Source organism: Manis javanica, chromosome 11 (assembly GCF_040802235.1).
Source record: "Manis javanica isolate MJ-LG chromosome 11, MJ_LKY, whole genome shotgun sequence".
In the NCBI taxonomy this organism is placed as follows: Eukaryota; Metazoa; Chordata; class Mammalia; order Pholidota; family Manidae; genus Manis; species Manis javanica.
In genome coordinates this window covers 109127711-109144300 of record NC_133166.1, presented here as the reverse complement: position 1 = coordinate 109144300, position 16590 = coordinate 109127711, and the positions used below count along the sequence as shown (strand labels likewise).

General features: G+C 39.4%; 1 protein-coding gene across 24 annotated transcripts in view; it reads right to left on the bottom strand.

The window, feature by feature from the left end:
- PPP6R3 (protein phosphatase 6 regulatory subunit 3) overlaps positions 1-16590 on the bottom strand; it is a 137458-nt gene that overhangs the window by 42583 nt on the left and 78285 nt on the right. For 12 of the 24 annotated variants that reach the window (XM_037011355.2, XM_037011357.2, XM_037011359.2 and 9 more), the window contains 5 exons: positions 7716-7845; positions 6322-6432; positions 5405-5557; positions 3309-3458; positions 1656-1720 (listed from right to left, as the gene is read on the bottom strand). In XM_037011355.2, the coding sequence (XP_036867250.2) occupies positions 1656-1720; positions 3309-3458; positions 5405-5557; positions 6322-6432; positions 7716-7845 (609 nt within the window). The remainder of the gene's footprint in view (positions 1-1655; positions 1721-3308; positions 3459-5404; positions 5558-6321; positions 6433-7715; positions 7846-16590) is intronic. The other 12 variants (XM_037011366.2, XM_037011368.2, XM_037011372.2 and 9 more) reach the window with 2 other exon arrangements.

Here is a 16590-nt window from a genome sequence, read left to right as displayed (position 1 = left end):
AAGTGCCAAGACTTCAACTTCTATGAAAAAAAGGACTTTGACTTCAGATGGAGGAGGGCATAAACTGAAGAGATATTTGCTTAAAGGGAGAACCTTTCAGGAGTCACTAAGAAAGCCATACTCTGCTTGACAGCTTGCCTGACAAATAAAATACCTGCTAATAATCTTGGCAGGTTTGGAGATAGTGAAGGGTCACAAGGCATAGGGCTGATGTCAACTGAGTGGCTAAGCGACCCTTAAGATTCACAGTAAGATCCCAAGACCTGAGTGCGCCTCATGAGCAACTCCTTAGGTGGACACCACCATGCTCCGCCAGCCTCAGGTAAACAGGCCCAACTGCAAGGTGTCTGTTCCAGGAGCCCCAATCCCCTGGAGGCTTCTGGCACAAGGAAACATTAGAAGATCTCTTTTAGGACCCCTCCAGACAGAGAACACTAACAGCCAGACCTCCCGAGAATGCAGCTCATGGGGAGCACAGCACATACGACACCTCAGCACTGGCCAGATGAGCAGGCGGAGAGAGAAAGGAGTCAGGAGCTAGGGAGGGCCCAAAGCACAGACACACAACCAGGGATGTTGGTCTGGCCATGCACAGCACCCCCACACCAGGGAAGCTCCATTTGGAAGCACATATGTGAGTTCTACCAACCTGGTCCCTGCCACATTCCCACTAAATGCCACATTCCCACAGACTCAAATGAGAGCCACATCAGTGCCTAGTGAGCAATGTAAAAAAGCCCAAGTCTCACAAAATAAAGCTGACACCTCCCATGCTTTCCTGGGGGCTGCAAGACGACTCAGAACAGACACACAGAGCCAGTGGAAAAGATTCAACTATGAAGAGGCATGAAACAACTTTTCAGGATGATGGAAATGTTCTTTGTCTTGACTGTGGTACTTAGACAACTGCATGCAGTTGTCAGAATTCCTAGAAATGCACACCAAAAAAGGTGACATTTTACAAGAATCATACCCCAATAATCCTGACTTACAAGAAGCATGCCTTGAGAATGTTTTCCAAATACACCCTTCGTCACCTGCCTGCCAACTATGGGCTGGCACAGAAGCTCCTGGGGCATTATGGAAGAATGCTGTCATAGACACCACCATCACGACTGAAGTCTGTGAACAAGGCTACTTGTACGCATCAACTAAGACTTCATATAATGAGCTTGCCAATCAGCTAACGGGAATTGCTGAAAGGAAAATACAAGGCAACATCCCTCTCTAGTTCTATGCCCAAAGCAATTCTTCTCTACAATGAAAACATGGGGTGACCATGACAAACGTGCTCACTTAAAGCATCATCAAAGAAGACAGGCCTTTACACCTCTTTACTTCAGCTCTGCGTTATTCTCAGAAAGACAGCCATTCAACAAGGGACAGGAAGCTTCGAAGGCAGCACAGAGGCGAGGACACTTCAGACCCCTGGTCTCCCCCCCTCAAGAGATGCAGAAAGGCAGGGAATGTAAAAGTAAGTTACCAGAAAAACATTTGTTACCGTGAAATAATCTGCAGTCCCGAGAGAATCACTTATAACTGTTAAGTGGACTGTACCATGTAATGATTTTCACTCTTCTCTTGACTAGGGCATGGGAGGATATTTTCTTCAAATTAAAAATCAAAGTGAATTCCTATAAAAAAAATTTACTTACTGTTTCTTCTCATTCATTTCCCAGGCATCAAGTATTCGTTCTATTAACTGACATTTCTGAAAAAGCTGAATAAAAAGGAATATTTCAGTTAACATTTATATAAATGTCAGGGTCAAAATTTTCAAGTGAAATAGAATTCTAGTTAAACAGAATAGTGATACGTATAACCCTGCGAGCTACCAAGAGCTGTCAATTACTGGCTGAAGCACATGCAGTGTGGTAATAAGGATCCTCAAGGCCTTTGGGACACTACAGGGATTCAAGACAGGGCACTGCCTCTACTGGGAAATGATGGCATTTCAAGTGCGGCTGCCAGGGCACAGCTGACTCAAAGCCATGCCAGGTTCTAGTAGCTAAGAAAATGTGGCTCAGAAATCTACAGCACAACCAAAATTATAATGAATGAATAAAATTTAATTCTTAATCTGCAGAAATATTTGTGCTCTGTAAACGTGAGCGACACTCACTTCCAGATGTACTAACACTACTGCATTCCTATTAAAATTAGGTGTGGCTTTTGCCCACGTTCTGCAAGCCAGTGGAAGTGCTGTGGCTGCCCTGTAGCGGGCGCAGTGCCAGCTGTACTCAGTCACCACCTGTCTTCCCCACCCACTTGGTCACTCCAGGCTAGCCTTTCCTGTCTTCCTGGTCACTCCAGGCTAGCCTTTCCTGTCTTCCTGGTCACTCCAGGCTAGCCTTTCCTGTCTTCCAAGTTTGGAAGTAACCCAGCGTGAGTGAGATTTTCATACAACCAAAGACTTCAGGGCAAGAAGAAACCTGAAGACTGATTTAGTACAACTGCTTCATATATATATATATATATATATATAAAAAATAGATATTTTGTTTATGTATTTATTTTTAGCAGCCTGAGACAATCTTTTATTTTTTTGGTTTTTTATTAAAGATTCATTGATATATACTCTTATGAAGGCTTCACATGAAAAAAACTGGTTACTACATTTCACGCATATTATCAAGTCCCCACCCCCACATACCCCAGTGAAGTCACTGTCCACCAGCATAGTATGATGCCAGAGTCACTACTTGTCTTCTCTGTGCTACACTGTCTTCCCTGTGACACCCACACACACCACATGTACCACCAATCATAATACCCCACCATCCCCTTCTCCCTCCCTCCCCACTTGCCCTCCCACACTCCTCCCCTTTGGTAACCGCTAGTCCCTTCTTGGAGTCTGTGAGTCTGCTGCTGTTTTGTTCCTTCAGTTTTGCTTCATTGTTATACTCCACAAATGCCGCCTCATGTTTAATACCAGAAAACAGACCAAAAGAAGAGGTCTGCTTGACATCGCGCAGAACTCACTGCTCCCAACTTTCCATCCTGTGTTCAGCACCAGAAATGGTAACTCCAGCATGCCAAATATTGTAAAAATGTTTTTTTACAGCATTTAAAATGTTATGGGTCTTTTAATCTCTGAGTTCTCAATCTTCAAATCTACTGATTTTACCAAATAAGCAAGCTACTTGAGCTGATTTACAGAATCATTGGTTAAAACTGCAATGAATATAAGTTAAATAGTTAGATTCTGAAATTTAACTTCATGCCCTTAAAACTTCAATTTATTTCACACGTAAGCGGCAAAATGCTATAACCAGGAGTGGCAGAAAAAAGACACGAAGGAAGCTTACATGTTTCAATAACAAATTGTCACCAGTGGAGTCGTGATCAGTAATTGTGCTATTTTCCATGTTTTCAAAAGGACTTGCAAGAATCAGTGCGATACAAATCTCCACTTGAGTGTGTAAAAAGTTATTCCATGTATATTTGAAGAACATGTCCTGTAAAAAAAGAAAAATAATGCCTTCTTTTATTCAGTTACTTCAATGTGTTTAAGACACTACTTTCATACATTTACTGAATAGTGGTTTAAAGTAAAAAATGATGTACTCTTAGTTCAACAGGACTAATTAAAAGGGAACACAAGTTTATTTTAAAGGAGGTTTGAAACACCGCTTTCATAGACTACACAGCATATCTGCTCACCCAACCAACATGCCAGAATTTGCATGGAATCTAGGAGAGACCAACAATAAACATATGAAGAAAGGACAAGCGTTAAGTTTTTCAAAGAGAAAGGGAGTAGCTTTTTGTTTTCAAAGCAACTAATACACGTAAGTTCAGTAAACTTCCAATACTTTTCAAAGAGATCTTTGAGAATCTCATTTTGATTTAGCAAGTATGTACCAACAATGCCTTCTGTGCAGGCATAGTGCCGGGTGCAACAGGAAAGGCAGAGATAAAAATATGTCCCCAGTTAGGAGGTGCTCACACCCCAGGAAGAGTTAGCACTCAGGCATTCAAAACTCAGCCAAGGGAGTAAAACAAGGGAGGTGTGAGAGGCAGTGACATGGGAACATCCTGAAATGTTTTCCAAATTACCTGAAAAGGTAAAAGTCCCACAAAGAGAAAAGATGATTCCTGAAAGCTTATAATGCATAGTTCAAGTATATATTCAGGGTATCATTCAGTCTGGTTATCTAATCTCAAAATGAAAACAGCAATGGTTACTGATCTAGTTAGAGGAGTTTTACCAAATCTGTCAGCACTTAAAAGTAGCTCTAAAGATTAAGACAGACTGAATTAACATTAGCTATATACTCGTAACTGATGACTTCCGGGGAGACTCCCAGAAATGGGGAGTAAAACATTACCCTCCTGTAGTCAGGAGGGTATACCAGTCAGAGGACAGGGCAAAAGCTATGTCTCCTCAGATACATGGTTATGCTACCAAAGAAACTATAATCCTTTCATATTTCATCTTTCTCCAAAATGTTCCTGCTCTCTATGCCCTATACTCATACATCACTTAACCCAAAGCTGAAACAGAACTAAAAATATCTCAATGACACTAAAAAGCACAACAGTAGGGTTGATAGAGCACTCATGGGTTTGAAACTGGATGTGAATTCAAAATCTTAGCTCTAACACTTACTAGCCATGGAATGTTCCCCTCTCTGGGCATGATCTGAAAAACAGATACTCTCTCTCACATGAGGCTTTACACTCAGGATCACATGAGAAATGTATATAAAATGCACATTACAATGCCTTTGATTTAGCGAGCAAAGCCCCAGATCCTCCTTTGAAACAGCCCCAGAACTCCCCCAAATGTATGGTGTTGGCCAGATGTCCTGTGAAATCTGTTAAATGTTCATCTCCATGCCTTCCGTGCTGTGGCGTGGCAGGACGGACAAAGCAAGGCTGGGCCTGTGGATTCTAAGCACAAACCCTGGAACTGGGGAACTCGGTCAGGGAAGTCCAGAATTAACTGGCCTCTTCCTTCTCTCTTCCACTGACAAGCAGACTAAAAGCTATTTCAAGGAAAAATTTGGGAGTCCAAGGACTACATACATTCTCAGATACACTATACAGATATAGCTCAGTAGAAAGAAGACAAAGGTCTGCCCCCTTGCTAATTAATTAGGGTCACTTTACTGCTGAGACAAGCCCTGACTATATCCACTCTAACATCTTTGCCATACACACTGAGCTTCTCAATGAAAGTCTGTCTTAATCATCTTTGAAATTCTCTAACAAAGTTCTTTACACACAGCAACAATAAATACCTACTGAAAAATTAAAACCACTCATAATTGATGATAAACTCAAGGCAAAACTATAAGAAAGACCATTTATGCTCAGAGCACTGTGAGTGAGGTTGTGACTTACATTTATTATCTAAAAAATACCAAGAGCAAATGACATCTTTCAGGGGAAATCTTACCAATATGACTCCGATGCTATTCAGCTCCATAAGGTCCCCATTGATACTACTGGTATTTGTTTGAAGGAGGCTGGATATCAACCGAATCACGTTCAACCGGGTATTCCCCACAGGAGGGTCCAGCACACCCCATGTAGTCTTCATCACACTTTTCTGAGGAAGAAAAGCTCTCCAATTAAATCCAGTTAAATAAACAAACAAAAGGGTGTAGGGATATGATCTTAGATATAACTCTAGGTAAACTGACCCTGCAAACAATTTGACCTGAATTCATCTGAAGGAAAATGCAGAAATGCTATTGCTATCTTTAAGATATGACAAAATAACCAAAGGGGAAAAAAATCAAATAATATCCCTGGACTATTTTATAACATGTCAAGTATCCCCCTGCTCCAACATTCCAAACTGCCACAGGAAGAAAGCAGAAAGCTATAGAAGTCCATTAAAAAAAAAAAAAAGCGATATTCCTAACCTGACCAGAAATCTAAGAAACTAAGAGAAGTTCCAAGTGGCTTTGGAACCCAGTTCTCAATCTTTGCAAAAACTGAGATAAAAGTGCAAACTCAGAAGTTGCCTCTGGATCACAACCTTGAAACAGGATTAGCCTTAAACCATTCTTGTTCATAAAGGGAGTTTCTACATTTTGAATTCACAAAAGACAGAGAACATTTCTGAGTTTCAAAAGTCTGCCAGGAAAGGGTGACATGTTACAGCCTGGTGGTGAGGCTACCCCTCTCAGAGCCCCCAGCCCTGGCAGCACCCTCATGCCCTCCTGCTCCTGAGGCTTAATGGACTGGTAAGGCCCACCGTCCGATTCTATGTAAGACAGCTCTGAAGAACAGATATTTTAGAAAGCTTCACCTATCTACACACACCACATTATATAGTAAAATCAGGTACAAACTGAACTCACTCACTCCTAGCAGTAAAAGAGAGGAAGTCCAAACGAGACACTGCCTTACTTCTGAAGCAGGGCCAAGAAGAATACAACTGTGAGAATCCACATTAGATGCTGCCTTTTTGTCCACCTAGAAAGAAGACAGGTAGGCCATCTAAGACACAGGTCAGGGCACTTGGCCACACACCCTTCTCTCAGCTCCTTCTTTCTCTCCTCCAGCCTCCACGGGTGATGTTCTCTCCTCTTCTCCTAAGTGATCCCTTCTTTCCTCTCCTGTTCTTCCCAGGTCTGGCATGAAGGATATCACTGGCTGTTAACTGTTTAACACCAATAGAGGCCCCTTCCTTGTGGGTGACCACCTAACACTCTGGTCTGCATCTGGCCCCAGCTGAACGCAGCGAGATGACATGGCCCAGGCGGCACCACTGCTGGCTCACTCATAGCCACCAGTCATCTAAAGAGACAATCTGGAAGCTGAACTAGACTTTCTGGGTAATGGACATAAATTATTCAGTGCTCCCACCTCCACAAATGTTTAAATAAACAAAAAAACATCTAATTTAGAAGGAAGAAAGGAGTACGCTAAATTCCCAGTAACTCACACAGTATTCCACAGAGATATGCTCTACAATGGCTGGGATGCTGGATCCAATGTCCAAAGACACAGGGCAGGAGGAGAAAGGCCAGACAAACCTGCTACTGGCAGCACAACTCTCACAGAACTGAGTCTTCCACCTACAGGTCCCCAAAGCAGGAGCCTCTTACCCTAATCTAAACCTCTGCACCCGTCCAAGGGGTATAGAGTGTAGCAGAAGAACACCACTTTTGGACTGTGAACACCCCTCTTCTGAAGGTCTTCACCGTCTGCTCTTTCTGCTTTCAGTGGCCTGCCTGAGTGAATAATCATTTGTACGTTAGCACGTGGATGATCTTTATGGACAAACTAACACTCCAAGTCATATTTAACCAACTATTTCTTAAATAAGGTATCTGTCCATCAGACTCCACACTGCTCCAACTCCAAATAAGACATCTCAATTTCAAATATCAGTTCCTGTAAGATTTACTTTACTTAGAGGATGTGAAAATAACATGCTATGGGAAGAAAACTGTTGATTTTATTGACATATAAGTACCCAGAATTCATAGAAACAAAGAACAATAAGATGTTTCCCAAGAAGACATATTTTGCCAAATTTTAATTCTACCCCATTCATCAATTTAGACATTAGGTATAGATAAAAGCCAAATAAAAACTAGCTCAAAATCAATGAACAGAACTGTCAGTGTGCCTTTCATTATCTTTTCTACATGCTGGTCACAGCCAGTTCTATTACTCCACAGGGTTCATGTACCTCCTCACAACTGTTTAAAATTAAATTACTGAGCTGGCCAGCCATGGAGCTGCCCTACCTTGGGTGGCTCAAGCAGGAGTTCATGGAAAGATCCAAGTCTTCCTCGGATGGCTTCTAGAACACTCTTGTTGACTGAACAAGCTGAATGAGTCATGCCTGGTGGGCAGATCTCTATATGGCCTTCAAATCTTGAAACAAAGCAAGTTAATTTTACTTACTATAATTTTAAAACAAATCATTCGAAGTGTTCCATATCAGCATATAGGTATATACCTAATAACTATATAAATATATAATGATTATGCTAACATTTCTGGAGGGATAGAAACAGGGTTTAAGCCAGTGGAGATCAGCCAACATGACCTGAAATCCAAGGCCTACAGAAGTGAGAAATTATGTGTGATTTTTTCCCGTTCTCCTAAACCTTATGGCTCCTTGTGCCTGTTACAGTAACAGCAGGTCTCTAATCCAAAAATTTGGAACGTAAAAGGAGATGTGATCCCCAAAATGTAGGGCATTCCATCTGCCTGCCATTTAGGATGTTGGTAATAAGCAGAACCGTATTTGTTCTATACAGTTTTTCTTGGGTGATCAATATAGTTTCCTACTTAAAACGCTTAAGTTACTTTTTAACCTAAAGCTCAATCTATACTCATTATAACGCACTCCTTACAGAAGAACAATTACAAGTAAAATGAGACTCCCAAATCCCAATTGTTGTGAGTGAGCACATGGAAAAGGGGTCCTCAAAGTAGGGGGAGAGGACATCAGGAAGGAAGGGCCGAAAAACATGGATATGCAGTTCAAATAAAAAGATACACTAGGGAGTAGTGTGTTAACTGGACATGAGTGCAAAAACATGTAGCCGATGGATTGAGCCTGCTTGAGCCTAAGTCCAGGTTTGCTCACCAGTTGTTTGCTCTAATATGGAAAATGGGAACCTCTAGAGTCTCTCTCCAAGGACTGCTGATACAGACAGAGGGCCGAGAACACCACCTGGCACAGAGCTAACACCTAGACAGTGAGGATCATGACTATTACTTGAAAATATTCTACACGTGTAAGTGATTTCTAACTCAGAGCTCCATGAAGCTGCATTTGGAAACTCGATTACTGGATGATGGGGAAGGGGAGGGGAAAAGCCTTTTGGTTTGATTATAGTGTTTTTTCATTTGCAAGGGTTTTAATCATTTACGTGGCCAAATATAATTTTTTTTTTTGTTCATTAGTTTCTAAGAAACCATGCTTTAAAGTTCTTTACAGCAGCTCCTAATTCTGTGAGTTTTTGCACTTTCCTCTAGTGTTTTAAATTTAATTCATCCGGAAATTTATTTTTTATATAAAACAGTTATAGACATGATTTTTTTTCCCCAAGTGGACAGTCACTCTCTAAACTACATTTATAGAACAATCTACATTTCCCCATATATGTGAAAAATCATACAAAACCATACACTGAAAATTCCTTAAACATTCATATAAGATTTTATTTGTTCATCCAATACACATTTAATAAACATCAATTTATGGACCCGCCTTGACTTACATATAATAGTCAATATCCATGGTGTTTAACAAGTCATATAACTAGTATCACACTGCTGTATTTATTGTAACAATGAGCCACTGCAATATGCAAGAGGCAATCTATCTCAATCATTGGTCGTACTCAAAATTTCTTGGCTGAAAGCAACCTACATATTCAATGCAATCCCTATCATAAACCAGTGGCATTTTCCATAGAACTAGAACAAATAATCCTTAAGTTTGTGGTGGAACCACAAAAAATACCAAATAGCCAAAGCAATCTTGAGAAAGAAGAACAAAGCTAGAGGCATCACACTCCCTGATTTCAAAATACTACTACAAAGCTACCGTAATGAAAATAGTAATGGTACTGCGATAGACCAATGGGACGTAACCGAGAGCCCAGAAACAAGCCCGCGCTTACATGGTCAGTAAATATACAGCAAAGGAGGCAAGAATATGTAATGGGGAAAAAGCAGTCTCTTCAATAAATGGTGCTGTAATAATGAACAGCTACATACAGAAGAAAGACACTGGATCACAGTCTTACACCATACACAAAAATAAACTTGAAATGGATTAAAGATGTAAATATAAGACCTGAAACCATAAAATTCCTAGAAGAAAAAACATAGGCAGTAAGCTCTTTAACACTGGCATTGGGTAATTTTTTTTCTGGATGGCTCTCTGTGTAACAGAAACAAAAACAAAACAAGTGGGACTACACCAAACTAAAAACCTTCTGCACAGCAAAGGAAACAATCAACTAAACAAAAAGGCACCTACTGAATGGGAAAAGATATCTGTAAATGATGTATCTGCTAACGGGCTAATATCCAAAATACATAAATAATTCATACAACTGAAACACCAAAAATACTAATATGACTAAAAAATGGACACAGAACCTGAATAGACATTTTTCCAAAGGATACATATAAATGGTCAAAAGACACATGAAAAGATGTCAACATCACTAATCATAGGGAAATGCAAATCAAAACCATAATGAGACATCACCTTACACCACTCGGAATGGCTAAGGTTAATAAAAACAACAACAAAAAATAACAAGTGTTGATGAGGATGTGAAGAAAGGGGACCGCTTGTACACTGTTGGTGGAAATGTAAATTAGTGCAGGCACTACGGAAAACAGTTTGGCAGTTTCACAAAAAACTAAAGGCAGAAATAACACATGACCCAGTAATTCTGCTTTTGGGAATTTACCCTAGAAAACAAAATCACTGATTTGAAAAGATAGGTGCACTCCTATGTTTTTTGCAGCATTATTTACAATAACTAAGATATGGAAGCAACCTGGGTGTCCATCAGCAGATAAATGGATAAAGATGATATTGTACATATATACACAACAGAGTATTAATATTATTCAGCCACAAAAAAGAAAAGCGTAACATTTGTGACAATATGGATGGACCTAGAGAGTAGTACGCTAAGTGAAATAAGCCACACAAAAAAAGACAAATAATTCATTTCACTCACATGTGGAATCTACAATACAAATGAACAAACAAAACAGATTCATAAACACAGAGAATAGTCTAGTGGTTGCATAAGGGTGGTGGTGGCGGGCTTCTGAGCATAATAGATGAGGGAATAAAGAAGTACAAACTTCCAATTATAAAATAAATTAGTTATGGAATGAGAGTACAGCACAGGGAATATAACCAATAATACTGTAATATTATTCTTCCAAATATATATAAGAATTCACCAAATCCAAAACAAAAACCATGTTGAAACTGCAAGAAGCGCTATGTAATATTTAGAACTTAGATTTGGAAAGCTACATGGATGCTTTTAAGTTTTGGTTTCCCAGAGCATAAAGCATACAAAAAGTTATGTCTATACTATACTATAGTGATTAAAGTAGCTCTAAGTCAGTGTCAGCACTCCAATTTCGTCTGTCTCTTTCAAAATTGTTTTGGCTATTGTATTTACTTTGAATTTCTATGTAAGTCTTATAATTAGTTTTTTCATTTCTAAAAAACTCTGCTTGGGTTTTGATTAGAATTATATTGATTCTCCAGATCAGGTTGGGGAGAACTGACATTTCAACAATATTGAGTTTTCTAATCTATGAACACAGTAACTTTCTCCACTTACTTAGGTCATCTTTGATTTCATCAGTATTCAATGGTTTTCAGCATTAAACCTTGCACACTTATTAGACTTACATCTAAGTATTTGTCTCTGTGCTCCAGTCAATGGTACTTCATAAAAACTCCAAATTCCAGCTGTTCATTGCTAGTATAAAGAAATGCAACTAACTTTCTAATAGTGACCTTAATAACCTGCTATCTTGCTAAATTTACTTGCTAGTTCTGGGAGTTTTTTGTATATTCTTTAGGATTTTCTATGAAGACAATCCTGACATTTGTAAACAAATTCACTTTCGTATCTTCTTTTCCAATCTGGATGCCCTCCCTTCTACCCTCTCCTCCGTTCCTCCCCCAAGCCCTCCCTCCCTCCCCTTCCTTCCCAGACCTCCAGCATGAGGTTGAAGAGGAAGGGTAATGGAGAGGATCTTTTCCATGTTCCTTGATTTTGGGGGATACTGTTTTAGTCTTTGACCATTGAGAAGCAGGTTAGTGATGGGTTTTTTTCTTTAAGAGGGCTTTCTAAGTTTCCAAGGTCCTTTCTAGTACTAATTTGCTGTTGGGTTTTAACCATAAGGAAATTTAATGAAGTCATCACATGGTTCTTCTTCTTCAGACTGTTGATCTGAGTCACACTGATTGATTTCCATTAAAACTTAGTTTTATAGAGCAGTTTTAAGTTCTCAGCAAATGAGGGAAAGGCACAAAGGCTGCCTGTGCACCCTCTGCTCCTACACAGGCAGTCACAGCCTCCCCCATGAGCAGATCCCCTCCAGAGAGGTGCCTTTTGTTACAGTCCGTGAACCCACACTGATAGATCCATCATGATCACCCAAAGTCTACAGTTTACATTACACTTCCCTCTTGGTGTTGTACATTCTATGGGTTTGGACAAACCCATAGATGAAATGTATCTATCATTTGATGAAATGTATCTATCATTATGGTATCATTCTGAGAATTTTCACTGCCATGAAAATCCTCTGTGCTCTCTCTGTTCGTCTCCTACCATGGCGAACCCCTGGCAACTACTGATCTTTTCACTAACTCCACACTTTTACCTTTTCCAGAATGTCATATAGTTGGAACGATAGTTTGTAGTCAGATTGCCTTCTTTCACCTAGTAATATGCATTTAAGGTACTTCCATGTCTCTTTAGGACTTGACAGGTCATTCATTTTAGCTGAGTAGGATTTCACTGTGTGAACATACCACAGTTTAACTACTCTCCACTACAGGACATCTTGGTTGCTTCCGAGTTTTGGCAAGTATGGATAAAGCTACTGTAAGCATTATACAAGTTTGTGTGAATTTAAGTATTTACCTCCTTTGGGTAAATACAAAGTAGCATAATAGCTGAGTATATGGAAAGAGGATGTTTAGTTTTATATATGAAATGGTCAAATTGTCTTTCAAAATGGTTGCAGCATTTTGCATTCCCACTAGCAACAAATGAAGAGTTCCTGTTACTCCCCAATCTCACCAGTATTTCATATTGTCAATGTTCTGGATTTTGGCCATTCTCACTGATTGGTTTTTGAGGGATGAATGAGCCTTGCATTCCCAAGATAAACTACACTTGGTCATGATATATCTCACTTTTTCAATATAGTGCCCGGTTTAATTTGCTCATATTTTCTTCAGGAACTTTGCATCTAAGCTCTTGCGGGATTTGTTAGGTAGTTTTCTTTCTTGTAATATTTTTGTCCAGTTTCAAAGTAATACTGGCCTCACGAAATGAGTAGGAAAGTGTTCTCTCTTCTATATTCTAGTAGATTCTTACATGTTTGGTAGAATTCACCAATGAAACTAAGCTGGCAGAGTGTTGTCAGAAGCTTTTTATTTATTTTTCTTTTTTTGGTATCATTAATATAAAATTACATGAGCAATACTGTAGTTACTAGATTATCCCCATTATCAAGTCCCCACCACATACCGCACTATAGTCATTGTCCATAAGTGTAGTAAGATGATACAGAGTTACTACATGGCTTCTCTGTGCTATGCTGCCTTCCCTGTGTCCTCCCCTACATTATGTGTGCTAATCATTAATGCCCCTTATCTCGTCCTTCCAATCCAACCTCCCCAGTCCCTTTCCCTGTGGTAACTGTTAGTCCTTTCTTGGGTTCTGTGAGTCTGCTGCTGTTTTGTTGCTTCAGTTTATGCTTTGTTCTTACGCTCCACAGATGAGGGAAATCATTTGGTACGTGTCTTTCTCCGCCTGGCTTATTTCACTGAGCATAATACCCTCTAAGTTCCATCCATGTTGTTGCAAATGGCAGGATTTGTTTTCTTCTTATGGCTGAGTAATACTCCACTGTGTATATGTACCAACCCTTCTTTATCCATTCATCTACTGATGGACACTTAGGTTGTTTCCATTTCTTGGCTACTGTAAGTAGTGCTGCAATAAACATAGGGGTGCATATGTCTTTTTCAAACTGGGATGCTGCATTCTTAGGGTAAATTCCTAGGAGTGTGGAATTCCTGGGTCAAAGGGTATTTCTCTTTTGAGTTTTTTGAGGAACCTCCATACTGCTTTCCACAATGGTTGAACTAATTTACATTCCCACCAGCAGTGTAGGAGGGTTCCCCTTTCTCCACATCCTCACCAACATTTGTTGTTGTTTGTATTTTGGATGCTGCCATCCTGAGTGGTGTGAGGTGATATGCCGTTGCGGTATCAATTTGCATTTCTCTGATGATTAGCGATGTGGAGCATCTTTTCATGTGCCTGTTGGCCATTTGAATTTCTTCTTTGGAGAAGTGTGTTTAGATCCTCTGCCCATTTTTTAAATTGGATTATTTCCTTTTTGTTTGCTGAGGTGTGAAAGCTCTTTGTATATTTTAGATGTCAACCCCTTATTGGATATGTCATTTATGAATATATTCTCCCATACTGTAGGATGCCTTTTCTACTGATGGTGTCCTTTTCTGTACAGAAGCTTTTTAGTTTGATGTAGTTCCACTTATTCATTTTTGCTTTTGTTTCCCTTGCCTGGGGAGATATGTTCATGAAGAAGTTGTTCATGTTTATATTCAAGAGAGTTATGCCTATGCTTTCTTCTAAGAGTTTTATGGTTTCATGACTTACATTCAGGTCTTTGATCCATTTTGAGTTTACTTTTCTGTATGGAGTTAAGACAGTAATCCAGTTTCATTCTCTTACACATAGCTGTCCAGTTTTGCCAACACCAGCTGTTGAAGAGGCTATCATTTCCCCATTGTATATACATGACTCCTTTATTGCATATTAACTGATCATATATGCTTGGGTTAATATCTGGCCTCTCTAGTCTGTTCCATTGGTCTATAGGTCTGTTCTTATGCCAGTACCAAATTGTCTTGATTACTGTGGCTTTGTAGTAGAGCTTGAAGTTGGGAGGCGAGATCCCCCTGCATTATTCTTCCTTCTCAGGATTGCTTTGGCTATTCGGGATTTTTTTGTGGTTCCATATGAATTTTAGAACTATTTGTTCCAGTTCGTTGAAGAATACTGTATTTTGATAGGGATTGCACTGAATCTGTAGATTGCTTTAGGCAGGATGGCCGTTTTGACAATATTAATTCTTCCTACCCAAGAGCATGGGATAAATTTCCATTTATTAGGGTTCTCTTTAATTTCTCTGAAGAGTGTCTTGTAGTTTTCAGGGTAATGGTCTTTCGCTTCCTTGGTTAGGTTTATTCCTTGGTATTTTATTCTTTTTGATGTTATTGTGAATGGAACTGTTTTCCTGATTTCTCTTTCTATTAGGTCATCGTTAGTGTATAGGAAAGCCACAGATTTCTGTGTATTAATTTTGTATCCTGCAACTTTGCTGAATTCAGATACTAGTTCTAGCAGTTTCGGAGGGGATTCTTTAGGGGTTCTTATGTACAATGTCATGTCATCCGCAGATAGTGACGGTCTGACTTCTTCCTTACCAATCTGGATGCCTTTTATTTCTTTGTGTTGTCTGATTGCCGTGGATAAGACCTCCAGCACTATGTTGAATAACAGTGGGGAGAGTGGGCATCCCTGTCTTGTTCCCAATCTCAGAGGAAAAGCTTTCAGCCTCTTGCTGTTCAGTATGATGTTGGCTGTGGGTTTATCATATATGGCCTTTATTATGCTGAGGTACTTGCCCTCTATACCCATTTTTTGTTGAGAGTTTTTACTATGAATGAATGTCAAATTTTGTCGAATGCTTTTTCAGCATCTATGGAGATGATCATGTGGTTTCTGTCCTTCTTTTTGTTGATGTGGTGGATGATGTTGATGGATTTTCGAATGTTGTACCATCCCTGCATCCCTGGGATGAATTCCACTTGGTCATGTAAAGGATCCTCTGGATGTATTTTTGAACTTGGTTTGCTAATATTTTGTTGAGTATTTTTGCATCTATGTTCATCACGGATATTGCTCTGTAGTTTTCTTATTTGTGGTGTCTTTGCCTGGTTTTGGCATTAGACTGATGCTGGCATCATAGAATGAGTTTGGAAATACTCCCTCCTCTTCTATTTTTTGGAAAACTTTATGTCTTCTCCAAATGTCTGATAAAATTCAGCAGTGAATCCATCTGGTCTGGGGGTTTTGTTCTTAGGTAGCTTTTTGATTACTGATTCAATTTCTTTGCTGGTAATTGGTCTGTTTAGATTTTGTTTCTTCCTTGGTCAGTCTTGGAAGGTTGTATTTTTCTAGAAAGCTGTCCATTTCTTTCTTATGGGTTTATCCAGTTTGTCAGCATATAGATTTTCATACTATTCTCTAAAATTCTTTGTATTTCTGTGGTGTCCGTCACGATTTTTCCTTTCTCATTTCTGATTCTGTTTATGTGTGCAGATTCACTTTTTTTCTTAGTAAGTCTGGCTAGGGGCAATCTATTTTGTTTATTTTCTAAAGAACCAGCTCTTGGTTTCATTAATTTTTTCTATTGTTTTATTCTTGTCAATTTTATTTATTTGTTCTCTGATATTCATTTTGTTCCTCCTTCTGCTGACTTTGGGCCTCATTTGTTCCTCTTTTTTCAGTTTTAAAATTGTGACTTTAGACTATTCATTTGGGATTGTTCTTCCTTCTTTAAATAGGCCTGGATTGCTATATACTTTCCTCTTAGAACTGCCTTCGCTGCGTCCCACAGAAGTTGGGGCATTGTGCTGTTGTTGTCATTTGTCTCCATATATTGCTTATCTTTGTTTTAATTTGGTCATCGTTTCATTGATTATTTACGAGCATGCTGTTAAGCCCCCATGTGTTAATGAGCCTTTTTGTTTTCTTTGTACAATTTATTTCTAGTTTTCTAACT